Source organism: Lacerta agilis, chromosome 2, assembly GCF_009819535.1.
Source record: "Lacerta agilis isolate rLacAgi1 chromosome 2, rLacAgi1.pri, whole genome shotgun sequence".
NCBI lineage: Eukaryota > Metazoa > Chordata > Lepidosauria > Squamata > Lacertidae > Lacerta > Lacerta agilis.
This window is the reverse complement of record NC_046313.1, coordinates 105,507,170-105,523,330: the sequence shown is the minus strand read 5'-3', so window position 1 is coordinate 105,523,330 and position 16,161 is coordinate 105,507,170. Positions and strand designations below refer to the sequence as shown.

The following is a 16,161-nucleotide window of genomic DNA, read 5'->3' as shown; positions in this document are numbered from 1 at the left end:
GCTGGATGGACTATCTAAAACTAACAGCAGGGCAGACAACAGAGAACACTGGGAGAACGTGAAGGGGCAAGACAGGAACTTACAGATTTGCAAGAAATAGGTGTTGTAAAGTCAGATCTCAGCCCCCAAAATAGGGAACTTTGGGGCAAATTTCCTTCATATCTGCAGGTGAGCCTCCTACTGTCCCAGTCACATTTCATACCATTCTACTAAACTATGCAGCTTAAGATTCTGCTGCTCACTCTGTACATAGACTGTATACAGGAAAGATAAGAATTGGCTGAGAAAAATCAAAAGCTATGAGCAAATAGCACTTACGGGAGGAAGTCGCTGACAGGGTCAGACCTGAAAGCATGTTTTGGGTACAGAGCGGTCCTCACAGGTATAACTCCAGCAATGATGTAATCCCCTGGACTGTAATAATTATTTGAAGATGTCCGTAGGTCTGACAGATCTAGGTCTTCCATCATTGCTACCTCAACTGGCAAATGAAGCAATACTAACAGAAGGATCATTTTAGGCACAAGCAAGTGAGACCTTCCTTCAACGGACTTTATTATACTCAGAGCAATGATGGAAGCCTTTGCTAGGAAGGACACACAAAATCTTCATCCTGTGACTGACTTCTCAGAGGAGGAGCTGAAGGCTGGCTTCAGTGCTAACAAAGAAACAAATATCAGACTAACCTACCACCTCTGATGGTCTTACTCCCAGCCCGCGTTCTTAATAGCTCAGTATATATATTTATGTTGCTCTGTTTCCGTATTTGGCAAAAAGAACGATCAATGATTCTGGATTCCGATTATTATTATTATTACTATTATTATTACTGATCTCAAAAGTGACCTCTGGAAAACCCCATGAGAACACAAATCAATCACAATGTTTTTGATAATTGCAGGGGAGATATAATCACCTCCTCAAAGTTTCACCCTCCCTTTGCAGCTGCTTGCGCAGGTGTACGGCAGGAGAAAACATGTTTGCAAAAGTTTGCATCATGCTTTCCTATGGGGCAACTGAGAGGACAATGAACTTGGAGGGCGATGTGTGATCCTCTAGACCCTTTGTTGGTGACCCTTGACTTTAAACCGATGAGAGGGTAGGACTGGGCTGTAGCGCAGACGGTCAGCCCAGCTGCCTGAGCATTCAAATCCCTTGCGTCAATTTCCTTCCAAGACTTCAGAGGAGGGCAAACTTGAAGGATGAAGAAGTTAAGTCGGTGATGATTCATTGGGCAAAAGACTTTGGACATAACATCATGCTAGAAGACTGGGAAAAACTTTGGAAGGAAGGAATGAAATTTATGGCATGCACATCAATAAAAGAAAATATGTTAAAAATGATGTATAGATGGCATATTACCCCAGTTAAACTAGCAAAGATGTATAAGTCTGATAATAAGTGTTGGAAATGCAAGGAGAGTGTCGGTACCTTTTATCATATGTGGTGGGAGTGTAAGAAGGTGAAGGCATATTGGGATAAGATATATCACGAATTGAGAAAAATGTTGAAATATAACTTCGTTAAGAAACCTGAAGCCTTTTTACTAGGTATTATAGGTACAGACATTGAAAAACAGGACATTAAGCTGTTCCAATACGCAGTGACTGCAGCTAGGATTTTGCTAGCACAAAGGTGGAAACAAGAAGAAATACCGACAAAAGAAGACTGGACAGTGAAATTGATGGAATATGCAGAACTGGATAAAATGACGGGAAGAATCCGGGAACAGCGGGACCAGAAATTAATCAAAGACTGGTTAAAGTTTACGAACTATTTGAAAAACAATTTGCAGTTGAATACGCTAATAGGTCTTCAAGAAGCTTTGTAGTTAATGTGTAGAAATATTATTGTAAGTATGGTAGTTAGAGTGAGAAACAGATGAATGATAATTTAAGCAATGGTAGATTAAAGAAGTATAATAATAAGATAATAATTCTGAATGCCATGTGGAAGGTCTGAGGGAAGTCATGGCTATGTTAGACAAAACTGAAAGAATGTATGCGAATGTATATTTTATTTTTTGTAGTAATTTAGTATAAAAATAATAAAAAAATATTTTAAAAAAAAGACTTCAGAGGAGGGCAAGTAACTTCTCGCCCTCTCTCCACCTTTCTTTCTCTCCCTGCTACTTTTGGACAGCCAATAGTGAGGCCCGGAAACAGATGGAGAAACAGCACACAAGCACTCTGCTGGCTACCCCCTCACCACTTTCTGCATGTTTGGTCTTCCTAGGAGGTTATGGACTCTCCTTCCTTGGAGGTTTTTAAGCAGAGGTTGGGTGGCTATCTGTCATGGATGCTTTAGTTGAGATTCCCGCATTGTAGGGAATTGGCCCAGGTGACCCTCAGGGACCCTTCCAACTCTGCAATTCTATTATTCTATGAGAAAACTCTCCATTTAATCCTACCCTCTGTTTCCTATTATTTAACTTGTTACTGATCCACAAGAGGACCTCGCCTCCTACTCCATGACTGCTAAGCTTATTCAATAATCTTGGTTGAATTACTTTGTCAAAAGCTTTCTAAAAGTCCAAGCACGCAATATCAACTGAACCACCTCTGTCTATATGCTTGTTGGCACTCTCAAATAACCACCTCACTAGGCAGTCACCTGATACTAATGCATTTAAATCTTTCGTTGTTGTTAGTCTTCAGGTTTTTAGGAATGTGCTCCACAAATTAATTTTTTGCATCCTGCTTGCATATTTTTAGGCAAAATTTGTGTTCCATTTTGTTCTCCTCATTTGGACAAGACTTTCATTTTCTAAAGTAAGCCTTTGTGTCTCTAATACTTTCTTTCCCCACTTTGCTTATCAACCTCATAAGGCATACTGTTGGCCCTGCAGTATACTTTATAGCTGAGCTTTTAAAATTGTGGTTTTATACAGCCCCCAAGCATTTTGGAAAGATTTGACCCTAACTACGTACCTGTTAGGCAGTGTACATCTTATTCCACATATGTGTTCACCACAGGCATGAACTCAATGCACAGCTCTGGGAGGGTGGGAACTTTTATGTGGAGTCAAGCTGTGCATCCGCTAAAAATGTGTGTATACCTTTAGCCCGTATACCCAATAAGTAACTTGTCACACCAGGTAGAAGAAAAAGATTGATTTATTAAACAGCAATGAAGAAAGACAGCATATATATAGACAGCATATATAGGTTAAAAATATGCAGGCAGCAAAAAATCATTAAGCATTTACACACACACACACACCTTAATTCTAAAGAATCCCTGACTACTGAAAAGCCTAGAGAATAAGCAGAGCAATTTCCCACAGCCTCATACTGAAAAGAAAGAAGGGAAGGGAAGGTTATAACTGATCTTGGAGCAAGCAGGATTTGAGAACTTATGTCTTTGGTGAGAACTAAGCTCTCTCCTTCAGAATTCTATGCAGGCAAGGCAACAAAGTCTCTCACCCATTATTTGGTCCAGAAAGTTGTAGAGTTGAACTTTGGATTCACAAAGAAGCAAAGGTGGGAACTGACAAGCTCACATGGGAGCTGGGAACTGACAAGCCATTGAAAATTCCTTGCTTAAGTATACTTTGAACTGAAATAACCTCTATGGAGAGGTCAGAGGGTTTCCTTAGTGAGTGAATAACATTATACCTCTTTTGAAGTCTAAAGTGGCTGTGTTGGGTTTTCTTGGCAATTGCCTATTTACATATATATTGAATTTGATAGCCCTATGACCACTACTCCTTATTGGTTTGACAATATTTACATCTCACACCAGGCCTTGGGTACCACTTAAGATTAAGTCCTCTCTGGCTGTTTCATGACCAATTCTTCCTGGGCACAGTCTGACCTTTAGAGTGCCTAGAACTTGTACTTCTTGACTTGAGCACACATGAATATTGCCTATCTTGCAACTCCCTTCATACCTGACCATTGGCCAAGCTGACTGGAGCAGCTAGGAGTTGGAAGAGCTGAAGACCAGACACTAGTTCTCTCTCTGCTGCCTGAACTTAAGGGCTTCACAGTGCCAGGTGAAGTCATATTTGTATGCCTGTTTCAATTCAAGATATTCAGTTACTTCCAGATCATGATACTTGAGTGGCTGAGAAGTGCAGCCCTGAAATGGGGGGAGAGGTGCAGACAGCAGTTCCCAATTTTTGATAGGCGTCCTGTTGCTCTCCTTGATTCGTGAAATGAGCAGGTGGATCATTCATGGCATATCAGATCCAGTCAATGATGGATTTCCCAGGATGGCCCACTGTCTTCCTTCCCTGAGTGATGCTTCCATCCACTGTGCAAAAATGCTGGAATAAAAAGAGTGGAGTTTGGCCCTCAAGCTGTGGAGGCTTCAATAAAGATCCCTGCTCCCATAATGATTATTTTGCAGCAACAGTTTGCTAGCACAACATATAAATCATGCTCCGCCATGCTACTTGACTTGGAACAGGTGAGGAACCTCTGGAATATGGACAGAACATGGCACTCCGGAATTCTCTTTCTTGACCTCTAGAACCTCTGCAGGCCATTCGACTTCCGAAACATTCGAAAACTGAGGATCAATGGGCAGTCAGCAAAATCCATTGGGGAAAAATGGAGAAACACGCCTTGGAAGCCATTCGACTTCCGAGGTGCGTTCGAAAACGGAAGCAATTACTTCTGGGTTTTCGGCGTTCGTCAACGGAGACATTCGAGAACCAAGGTTCCACTGTACAGGGTCAGGGTATCAATGAGGGTTCCCAAGTATACCATTATATTTGCATCTGAGAGGTCTTTTCATGGGGGGGGGAGCCATCTGGCTCCACCCACCACTGTGTCAGTCCCCAAAAGATGGTCCTCTTGGGACTGCAGCTCCCTAAGCGGAAAAGGGTTCCCCACCCCTGTCATTGTGTGTCCACTGCATGTCATAATGTGCTAGTCTCATCTGCCCCCATCAAATCCCTGCCCCTCCATTGTCTCTTAACTACTTGGGAACTCACCCGGACCTCCACACATGCACTTTCAGCATATGGGGGCATCATGCTTCCTGGCCCCGCTCCAAATAACAATACGTACACTAGTCACCCCAACCACTGGCTGTGTTTGGCAGCCCTATGAGGGGCCCTCGTGGACAGTGCATTCTGGTTAAAAATAACCACACACACACACACAGTGCCAGCCCTTGTATATTGACATAAGTGTTGAAGGTGCCAGCACAAAATGGCTGCCATTGGCAGCAAAGAGAGAGAGGGGCATATATAGAGAGCCAGTGTGGTGTAGTGGTTAAGAGCGGTGGACTCGTAATCTGGTGAACCGGGTTCGATTCCCTGCTCCTCCACATGCAGCTGCTGGGTGACCTTGGGCTAGTCACACTTCTCTGAAGTTTCTCAGCCTCACTCACCTCACAGAGTGTTTGTTGTGGGGGGGGGAGGGAAAGGAGATTGTGAGCCGCTTTGAGACTCCTTAGAGTAGTGATAAAGCAGGATATCAAATCCAAACTCTTCTTCTTCTTCTATATGGAGGGTCACATCTGGTTCCTGAGACTGAGGTTCCTCATCCCTAGTTTACTGCCTGAAACCACTGAAATGTCCAGATTTTTAAATCTACAAATTCCTCTTGGATTTCATTCTTGATCATGGGCCTATATGCTGTGTAACCTTCTCTCTGTCTGTTCCCGTCAAGTTGAACAACTCATCAGGCCAAAGAGCTCAAAAGTCTGGTAGCTTGTGCCCATTCCCATGCAAGGCTATGCTGCTCTAGACGTTAGGTGAGGACAAGAAGTCATCCACCCCCACCCTGCTGCCACCCACATGGCAAAAAAAATCACCCAACATTCCCCTTTGCTCTTTTTCCAAGCAAAAAAATTTTTTTAGAAATGCAGCACTTACACCTACTATCAAGAGCCCAAGGAAACACAGGAGGAGGCCACCCAAAACCATCCGAACCATATTCTCAATGCTGAGTTTTTTCTGGGTTAATGATCCGGCTCCTACAGTAGATGTGGAGGTGGAAAAAAAGGGATAATAATCAGAAAAGGTGAAAAACAAGAAACATATCACATCTTCCTTAAAATAGCTTGGGTGCTTTAGCTTGGCTGGAATATGACTCCAACCAGCATTTGTTTTTGTTTTTTAAAAATATGGGTGTTATTCGGTTAAGCCTTCTTCAGGGGGTCTACTCTGAGTAAGACTAAGCTGAATGCCATCCTTTAATCTTTATTTAATTATGTAAAGAAGATGAAGCAGAATAAAAGAAAGAAAAATACTGTTCATGTTATTTGTTTAAAACAAATATCTGTAAGTTAGAGCATTATAGGTGAGTCAGAAGGATTATACAGTGGAAGCTCAGGTTTCAAACATAATCCGTTCCGGAAGACCATCCGACTTCCGAAACGTTTGTAAACTGAGGATCAATGGGCAGTCGGCAAAATCCATTGAAAAAAAATGGGAAAACGTGCCTCAGAAGCCGTTCGACTTCTGAGGTGTGTTCGAAAACAGAAGCAATTACTTTCCGGTTTTTGGCACACGGGTTCCGAATCGTTTGTCAATGGAGACATTCGAGAACTGAGGTTCCACTGTACAGTGTCAAGATATCAAGTATACCTTTATGTTTGCATCTGAGTTTTTCCTGGGTTAATGATTCTGCTCCTACAGTAGATGTGGAGGTGGAAAAAAAGGGGATATTGAATCAGAAAATGTGAAAAACAAGAAACTTATCACGTCTTCCTTAAAAACAAGCCAACATCAAGACATGGTGTATGAAGCTGGCTTGTTTTACACAGCTAAAGTTAGGATGATCTGCCATTTTTCTGGCTTCGGACCAGAGGTACTGCTAAATATTTACAGGGTTCAGGGCAGAAGCCTGTGTCAAGGACTGGGCAGAGGAGGAATGGTGGAGACCGCCTCCCCAGCCTGACCCTTCCAGAGAAGAGGAAGACAGTTCAGAATTACAACAGGGGTTTGAGGGAGGTCACAGCTCAGAGGCAGATGAGGGGGAAAGCTGGGAAATAATGGGAGAGGAGGAGGAGGAGGAGGAGGAGGAGGAGGAGGAGGAGGAGGAAGCACCAGGGGGGTGACTGCTGACAGGCACAGTGTCTTTAGAAAGCATTCCATACCCTCCATCTCCCTGAACCTGGCAAGCCTTGAAAGTAGGGGAGCAAAGAGCTCAAAGGCAGAGGGCACTTGTCAGCACCCGTAGGGATGACGAATGAGGAAGTGGGAGAGATGGGGAGAGGGTGGAGATTCACTCGGGACAACTAGCTGGTGTGTTATCAATAGAAAGCATTCCAGACCCACCATCTCCCAGAACCTGGTGGGCCTTAAAAGTAGGAGAGCAAAGGGCACAGAAGCAAAGGGCCCTCAGCACCACCCATAGAGAAGATGACGAATGAAAAGGGGGATGGGAGATTTACTTGGGGCAACACCATTATTCCAAGAGGCTGCATTTCCAACCCTCTCTCTGTAAATATTGAATAAAAAGCAGGTGGTTGGACTTTTCCTTGTCTTATCCATTCCTGGCAACCTGCCGTGGGAGTTTGTTCATCTGCCGCCTGACGGCCTGTGGTGACATCCCCCTTGGGGTCCCTTGTAACTCTACAATTCTACGACTTGATGAATAACATTTCCTATATGTTAAGTTTCATATGAATATAAGCTTCTGGGAAATTAAGATGGCGGTTGAATGGGGTCTCGCCAGCCCTGTGTTTTACACTTCAGTCAGCTGCCCTACGTTTTGTTTTTAAGGGACTAAGGAGAAAGTGATGTGGTGGCCAGTACAAACAACCTGGGGCTCAGAGATGAAAAGAAGACAGAGTCCCTACCAGAGAAGAACGGTAGATTAAGTTGATGGACTATGCCCAATTGGCAAAAATGACCAGAAGAATAAGAAATCAGAAGGATGCTTTTTTTTAATAAAGAATGGGGAAAATATATAATTTACCTTAGAAACCATTGTAAACAATTAAAATTATTAGTGGGATTGGAATAACACTTGTAGTTTAATGTTGAATTTTGGGTATGATTGAGATTTAAAAGATTTGGATTAATACATAAGATCCAGGAGGGAAAAGTTAATATAAGGACCCACAAAGGGGGAGGTGGGAAGTTCAGGAGATTCTTCGGAATTCTCTTTCTATGCTGGTTGTTTGATAATTGTTTGTAAATTTTTAAAATCTGAAAAACTAATTAAAAAGAAAAAAGAAAAAAGAAATGTGTGGCGAGGTTGTTGTAGGGTTTGTGGATTTCTTGCAAAGAGAATGATATAAGAACAATAAACTGCTGGATTGCTCCCCAGTCCCTATATCAGGGCATCTCAGCATCTAGGAACTGGCCATGCCAGATGCTGAACCCAAAATGGCTACCTTTGAAGGTGGCCCGGAATCTGCAACTAATCCAGAATGCGACAGCTAGACTAGTGACTGGGAGTGGCCCCCAAAACCACATAACACCGGTCCTGAAAGACCTACATTGGCTCCCAGTATGTTTCCAAGCACAATTCAAAGTGTTGGTGCTGACCTTGAAAGCCCTAAATGGCCTCAGCCCAGTATACCTGAAGGAGTGTCTCCACCCCCATCACTCAGCCCGGACACTGAGGTCCACCTCCAAAGGCCTTCTGGAGGTTCCCTCACTGAGAGAAGTGAGTTTACAGGGAACCAGGCACAGGGCCGTCTTGGTAGTGTTAAGGAAATAAACAACTATCTGACTTTTATAAGACATCTGAAGGCAGCCCTGTTTAGGGAAGTTTTTAATGTTTGATGTTTAATCACTTTGTTGTTGTTGTTGTTGTTGTTGTTGTTCTGTTGGGAGCCGCCCAGAGTGGCTGGGGAAACCCAGTCAGATGGGCAGTGTATAAATAATAAATTTATTATTATTATTATTATTATTATTATTATTATTATTATTATTATTATAGCTTCCCCATTGCCTAGATCATGGCATCTCATCATCAAGGAACTGGCCATGCCAGATGATGAACCTCAGCTTATAATTGCTGGACAACCACCAAAATATGAGAGGAGATTTGTTTCAGTTCTGTGCGAATAGAACTGAAACAATGGCACTTTCAGTCATACCTTATGCCTCACTGAATTTGGTGGAGTTAAAAACGCATAGGATTGAAGCCCTGGGGATCACATCAGGACAGTAGGCAATCATTCCAAGCATGTTGCACCCCAATTATTTATTTATGCTAATTGCTGTCCATTACCTTCAGTCTGGTTGATAGTAGCATTGACCAAAGTGTGAGCTGTGGGGGTGTGCACTGTTGATGTCATGCCTGGAAGCAACAGAGAAGGGAAATGCATGTGTCGTCTGCTATACATAAATGTTATGTGTGGCTAATACCCATTGAAAGCCTTATCCTTGACATATTCATCTAATCCATTTCAAAAGTTGTTGTTGGTGGTGGCCATCATTATGTTTTTCTTAGAACCTGTCATCAGAAGCCCTGCAAAAGGGCTTCAACTCACACAAGAGGGATTTCTCCCTTCCTCCCCTTGTGCATCCCACAAAATTGGCCGAGGGTGCGTCAAGAGAACTCCCAGAACCAGGGGCGTAACAAGGCCCCCTTGCTTCTTTGGCATGGAGTGTCTAAACTCACTGCCATTCATTTGGTTCTCCTGCCCTTCAGAAACTCACCCCAGCAGCCACACTATCCCATTTGTAAAATGCTTATAGCAATAACCGCCCATCTTGCAGGTTCTTCTGCCCAACGTTGTCCCCAAAGAACCAACTTCCAAAATACAGTCTGCTTTTGCTTTTACTCACCTGAGAATGCCCGGAAGAATGCCACTCCGATCAACATCCTGGAGGGTCATACAATTATATGCTGCACCCATCTCATACCCATCTCAAACCTCCAACAATTGAACTGCTTCCTTAATTGAATGTTTCAAAAATGTGTCTCTCATTTTTTGTTCTATGTGGTAAGTTAAAGACCTGGTCTCTGGAAAATGAGAGAAACAAGTAGCTTTGGTGTGATGAGACCACTTGAGATAACACCATCAGCAAAGGATGTGGTCTAGCAGGGCCAGGTACCTGCTGCACAATACATTTAGGCTGGGCAGCTAGGAAGAGAATAGAAACCATTGCTAGCATTATTTCAGAGAATTATGACCTTGAAGCAGAAATCGAGGGGAAGGGCAGCAGCTCAGCAAAGTTGTAAGTGATCTAAATGATATATTTAAGATGGACAAAAAGAAAGGCTTCCATAATGAAACCTCTAAATTTGAAAAAGAGCTGTTAGAAAACAAGACTAAATCGCTTTCTAAAATTATAAACTAATATTACAATAAAGACCTGGACCATAAAGAAGACTGGTCGCCAAAGAATTTATGCTTTTGAATTATGGTGCTGGAGGAGACTCTTGAGAGTCCCATGGACTGCAAAAATATCAAACTTATCCATCCTTAAAGAAATCAGTCCTGAGTGCTCACTGGAAGGGCAGATCCTGAAGTTGAGGCTCCAGTACTTTGGCCACCTCATGAGAAGAGAAGAGTCCCTGGGAAAGACCCTGATGTTGGGAAAGATGGAGGGCACAAGGAGAAGGGGACAACAGAGGACGAGATGGTTGGACAGTGTTCTCGAAGCGACTGGTGTGAGTTTGGCCAAACTGCGGGAGGCAGTGAAGGATAGGGGTGCATGGTGTGCTCTGGTCCATGGGGTCACGAAGAGTCGGACACGACTGAACGACTGAACAACAACAATATTACAGTGGCATACCAAAGATGAACAGGTTAAATCAGTTATGATATACTGTGCGAGGGACTTTGGGTATAATATACAACTTACAGCATGGGACAAGCTATGGAACTGGGGTTTGAAGTTTATAGCGTGTTATACGTTGAAAGAAGATTATATGAAATGGACGTATTGTTGGTATTTAACCCCTAGTAAACTAGCCAAAATGTACAAAACAAGGTCAAATACATGCTGGAAATGTAAGGAAAAAGAAGACACCTTTTATCATATGTGGTGAACATGTAAGGTAGTAAAGGAATTCTGGGAGATGATCTATAATGAAATGGAAAAAATGTTCAAAATAACTTTTTTTCCAAAAAGGAAAAAGAAAAAAAACCCCAAAGCTTTTCTTTTAGGAATTCTAGGTGCTGAAATTCCAATTGATCAGAAAAGACTATTTATGTACGCGACCACTGCTGCTCGGATGTTAGTAGCCCAGAGATGAAAAGAAGACAGAGTCCCTACCAGAGAAGAATGATAGATAAAGTTGATGGACTATGCCGAATTGGCAAAAATGACCGGAAGGATAAGAAATCACGAGGATCATATTTTTAATAAAGAATGGGGAAAATATATAACTTACCTTAAAAACCATTGTAAACAATTAAAATTCTTAGTAGGATTGGAATAACACTTGTAGTTTAATGTTGAATTTTGGGTATAATTGAGATTTAAAAGATTTGGAGTAATTGGTAAAATGAAGGAGGAAACCGTTAATATTAGGAACCACAAAGGGGAGGAGGGAAGTTCAGGAGATTCTTTGGAATTCTCTATGTCGGTTGTTTGATAATTGTTAGTAACATTTTAAAATATGAAAAACTAAATAAAATTTAAAAAGGAAAAGAAAATGTGTGGCGAGGTTGTTGTGGGGTTTGTGGATTTCTTGCAAAGAGGATGACATAAGAACTATCAGTGGGGGCTATTGGGTTGTTGTTGTTTTTATTAGGTATTTTGTGGTTTTCAATCCTGATTTTATTCTGTGAACCACCCTTAGACCCTCGGGTATAGGGTAGTATATAAATTCAATAAAGGAAGAGGAGAAGCATGGGGGAGGAGGAGGAGGATGAGGAGGAGGAGGAGGGGGAGGGGGAGGAGAAGAAGAAGAAGAAGAAGAAGAAGAAGAAGAAGAAGAAGAAGAAGAAGAAGAAGAAGAAGAAGAAGAAGAAGAAGAAGAAGATAGCTGCTAGATTGCTCCCCCACCCCCTAGATCAGGGAGTCTCATCATCTAGGAACTGGCCATGCCAGATGCTGAACTTCAGCTTATAATTGCTGGACAACCACCAAAATGGATTTTGTGAAGGGAGACTTGTTTCAGTGGCATTCTCAGTCATACCTTATGTCTCAATGAATTTAGTGCAGTTAAAAACGCATAATATTGAAGCCCTGGAGATCGCATCAGGACAGCAGGCAATCATTCCAAGCATGAAGCACCCTAAATATTTATTTTACGCTCTCACTGCTGTCCATTACCTTCAGTCACGGTGAGATTTACTGTCGCATGCAGTCTCAAATCCGTGGATTTAATTGTCGCGAGGTACACCCCCGCATCGTGAAGCCCCACGCGATGAAGCACTAGTGTGCCATTCTTGAGAACGTCTGCCCGCTGCTGATACATCTCAGCGACCAGTTTGTTAGTACGACATTCTTTCCCCCACCATTTGAGGGCTGTTCCACTGCAATTGTCTACAATGTATGCAAGGACAGGGACATTTCTGTTGCCGGCGATAAAATCCCATGTGATGTGGAGGAATTCCCATGAAGGACTGGGAGGCTGAAGGGAGAAGGGTAACTGAACAGTCTGGTTGATAGTAGCATTGACCCAACTGTGAGCTGAGGAGATGGGCACTGCTGATGTCATGCCTGGAAGCAACAGAGAAGGACAATGAATGTGTCGTCTGCTATAAATAAATGTTATGTGTGGCTAATACCCACTGAAAGCCTTATCCTCGACGTATTTATCTAATCCCTTTCAAAAGTCACCCCTGTTGGTGGCCATCACCATGTTTTTCTTAGAACATCTGTACAGAAAAAGCCTGTACAGAGAAGGAGGCCCTGCCCAGTAGCTGATGGGATAATCTAGTGCTTGTGTGAAGAAAGAACATTTTGGAGAAAGGCAGAGAGTCTGAGACTGAGTGAGAAAGAGAGGAGGACATATGGGAGGGAAAGCAAAAATCCTATGGTGCTGGCTGTGCCACTGAGACTGCATCCACATCAGCGCAAAATAATTTATTATCTATTCCCCACCCATCTGGCTGGGTTTCCCCAGCCACTCTGGGCGGCTCCCAACACAGTATTAAAAGCACGATGAAACGTCAAACATTAAAAACTTCCCCAAACAGGGCTGCCTTCAGATGTCTTCTAAAAGTCAGATAGTTGTTTATTTCCTTGACATTTGATGGGAGGGCGTTCCACAGGGTGGGCGCCACTACCCAGAAGGCCCTATGTAATCGCATAGAAAGCCATCCACAGGGAAAGTGTTCATCCCTGACATTTCTCACCATGTAAGGCGCATTAAGAAAATAGCAGGTCTCAGAGCCTACATACACGTCTTTATGCACGGCTGCCCAATATAAACATTTTTGCACACTAATACATGCATTTTGCAGTCTATTTTGTGGCACGCCAACTCAAAATTCAGAAAAGTATAAAACTTCAAGAGTAGGTGTCTTTTCGTCCACGTGTTGATTCAGCGGGAGGGAATCATCTAATGAAACTTGTCATCAGAAGCCGTGCAAAAGGGCTTCAACCCATGCAAGAGAGATTTCTCCCTTCCTCCCCTTGTGCATCCCACAAAATTGGCCCAGGATGGGTCAAAAGAACTCCCAGAACCAGAGGCGTAACTAGGCCCCGTTGCTTCTTTGGCATGGAGATACATAAGCGCCTCCAAAGCTGAGAGAGACCATGAACCAGAAACTCAAAGAGTTTCCTTTTCGTTGCCTTTCATGCTCCACCAATGACTTCCTAAACCAAGGGCAATTTTTGCGCCCTTACTGGGCCTGGGCCCTTGGCATCCACCAGCCTACCCAACGCCTAGGTACACCCCTGCTCAGAACAGCACACAGGGGAAAGGGCATCGTTCTGCTTGGCAAGCTGAATTGCTTGTGCAGATGGAAGATTTGACATAATGTAATGTTGAATTCCACCCAGGGTGTGGGGTGATCTGCTTTGTGCTTTCTAAAGGAGAACAAAGTGTCTAAACTCACTGCCATTCATTTGGTTCTCCTGCCCCTCAGAAACTCACCCCAGCAGCCTCACTATCCCATTTGTAAAATGCTTATAGCAATAACCGCCCATCTTGCAGGCTCTTCTGCCCAACGTTGTCCCACAAAAACCAACTTCCAAAACACAATATGCACTTGCTTTTACTCACCTGAGAAAGCCCAGAAGAATGCCACACCGATCATCATCCTGGAGGGTCATACAATTAGATACCGCACCAATTCTGAAATCATACCCATCTCAAACCTCCAACAATTGAACTGCTTCCTTAATTGAATGTTTCAAAATTGTGTCTCTCATTTTTGTTCTATGTGGTAAGTTAAAGATCTGGTCTCTGGAAAATGAGAGAAACAAGTAGCTTTGGTGTGATGAGACCACTCGAGATAACACCATCAGCAAAGGATGTGGTCTAGCAGGGCCGGGTACCTGCTGCACAATACATTTAGGCTGGGCAGCTAGGAAGAGAATAGAAACCGTTGCTCGCATTATTTCAGAGAATTATGACCTTGAAGCAGAAACCGATGGGAAGGGCGGTGGCTCAGCAAAGTTGAAAGCAGAAGGCAGATGAGGAATAGAAACGTCAAGTAGAAACCACGGTCTTTATCATGTACAGTGGTGCCCTGCTAGACGAAAATAATTCGTTCTGCGAAAATTTTCGTCTAGCGGGTTTTTCGTCTTGCGGAGCGGCAATGACAGCCGCACTCCGCAAAACGGGGGGAAAAAAAGACGAAAATGTTTCGTCTTGCGAGGCAGCCCCATAGACTTTTTCGTCTAGCGGGGCATTCGTCTAGCGGGGTACCACTGTATTAAATTAGAGTTGTTTGCTTGGTGAATGAGACTTATACAGCTGTGTGTGTGCCCAGAGGACACTCTGTGTTCTACTTGCCTGCTTCTTCAAATGGCCACGTGTTCTAGGGGTGCAGCCTTCAACCAGGGTTGTTTTCCTTTCCAAGAAGGTCACTGGAGGCTTGTGACAAGACTCCCTTTGACACTGGACAAGGACCTTTGCCTACTGGCTTCCGGGTCCTAAGGAATATTGCAGGTGGAGGATGGATAAGGGTGGAGAATCACATGGGGACAGGAGATTTAGCAGTCTGAGCCCATGAGCACTCATAGCATACCAGAGGGAATGGGGGGTTAAGGCTGGGAGATGCACACTGTGATTTAAAACAAAAACAATCCCTATGACAAACCTAGACAGCATCTTAAAAAGCAAAGACATCACCTTGCCGACAAAGGTCCGTATAGTTAAAGCTATGGTTTTCCCAGTAGTAATGTACGGAAGTGAGAGCTGGACCATAAAGAAGGCTGATCGCCGAAGAATTGATGCTTTTGAATTATGGTGCTGGAGGAGACTCTTGAGAGTCCCATGGACTGCAAAAAGATCAAACCTATCCATCCTTAAAGAAATCAGCCCTGAGTGCTCACTGGAAGGACAGATCCTGAAGTTGAGGCTCCAGTACTTTGGCCACCTCATGAGAAGAGAAGACTCCCTGGAAAAGACCCTGATGCTGGGAAAGATGGAGGGGAGAAGGGGACGACAGAGGATGAGATGGTTGGACAGTGTTCTCGAAGCTACTAACATGAGTTTGGCCAAACTGCGAGAGGCAGTAAAGGATAGGCGTGCCTGGCGTGCTCTGGTCCATGGGGTCACGAAGAGTCGGACACCACTGAACGACTGAACAACAACAAAATCCCTGCTGCAGTATATGAGAAGGTTTCAGGAGGGAGAGCAGTGAGAGGGAATTATACATTTTGTTTTCCCTGCTTTCCAGAAAGCTGCCCATCCTAGCTATATAGCAATTAGGCAGGTATGTTTGAGGTTGATAGACAGCCAGTGGGAAAGGTTCCTTATTCACTTCCTAATATATAGACCAGTGTTTTTCAACCACTGTTCCGTGGCACACTAGTGTGCCGCGAGATGTTGCCTGGTGTGCCGTGGGAAAATTACTTTATATATAGTCAATATAGGCACGGAGTTAAAAATTTTAACATTTTCTAATGGTGGTGTGCCTCGAGATTTTTTTCATGAAACAAGTGTGCCTTTGCCCAAAAAAGGTTGAAAAACACTGATATAGACGCCCAGTTTTAACCCTAGTCTTCCACAAGGCACCTTGGAGGCCTGAGCCTATTTCTAACTGTCCATCTCTACATGATCATAAATCATATATGTACACATGTTCATCTATAGCAAGGGTGCCCGGACTTTTCTCAAAGAGGGCCAGATTTGATGAAGTGAACATGTGTGAATGCCGACCAAAGTT

The 16,161-nt window shown here is 43.4% G+C and overlaps 1 protein-coding gene across 1 annotated transcript; it reads right to left on the bottom strand.

Moving 5' to 3' along the window:
• Positions 1-4,140: 4,140 nt before the first annotated feature.
• Positions 4,141-14,085, bottom strand: LOC117042379. Its single transcript, XM_033141926.1, has 6 exons — positions 14,049-14,085; positions 12,149-12,538; positions 9,147-9,215; positions 6,545-6,613; positions 5,831-5,931; positions 4,141-4,270 (listed from the first exon to the last, which is right to left on the bottom strand). Exons 1-6 carry the CDS (start codon positions 14,083-14,085, stop codon positions 4,187-4,189), a joined length of 750 nt encoding a protein of 249 aa, XP_032997817.1. The 3' UTR covers positions 4,141-4,186.
• Positions 14,086-16,161: the final 2,076 nt, after the last annotated feature.

Coding starts and splice junctions, on each gene's coding strand:
- LOC117042379 (XM_033141926.1), bottom strand. CDS start 14,085: ATGATGATCGGTGTGGCATTCTTCTGGGCTTTCTCAG. Junction 12,539..14,048: donor ATTCTTCTGGGCTTTCTCAG/GTGAGTAAAAGC, acceptor TGTTGCTTCCAG/GCATGACATCAGCAGTGCCC. Junction 4,271..5,830: donor TTGGGCTCTTGATAGTAGGT/GTAAGTGCTGCA, acceptor TTTTTATTCCAG/CATTTTTGCACAGTGGATGG.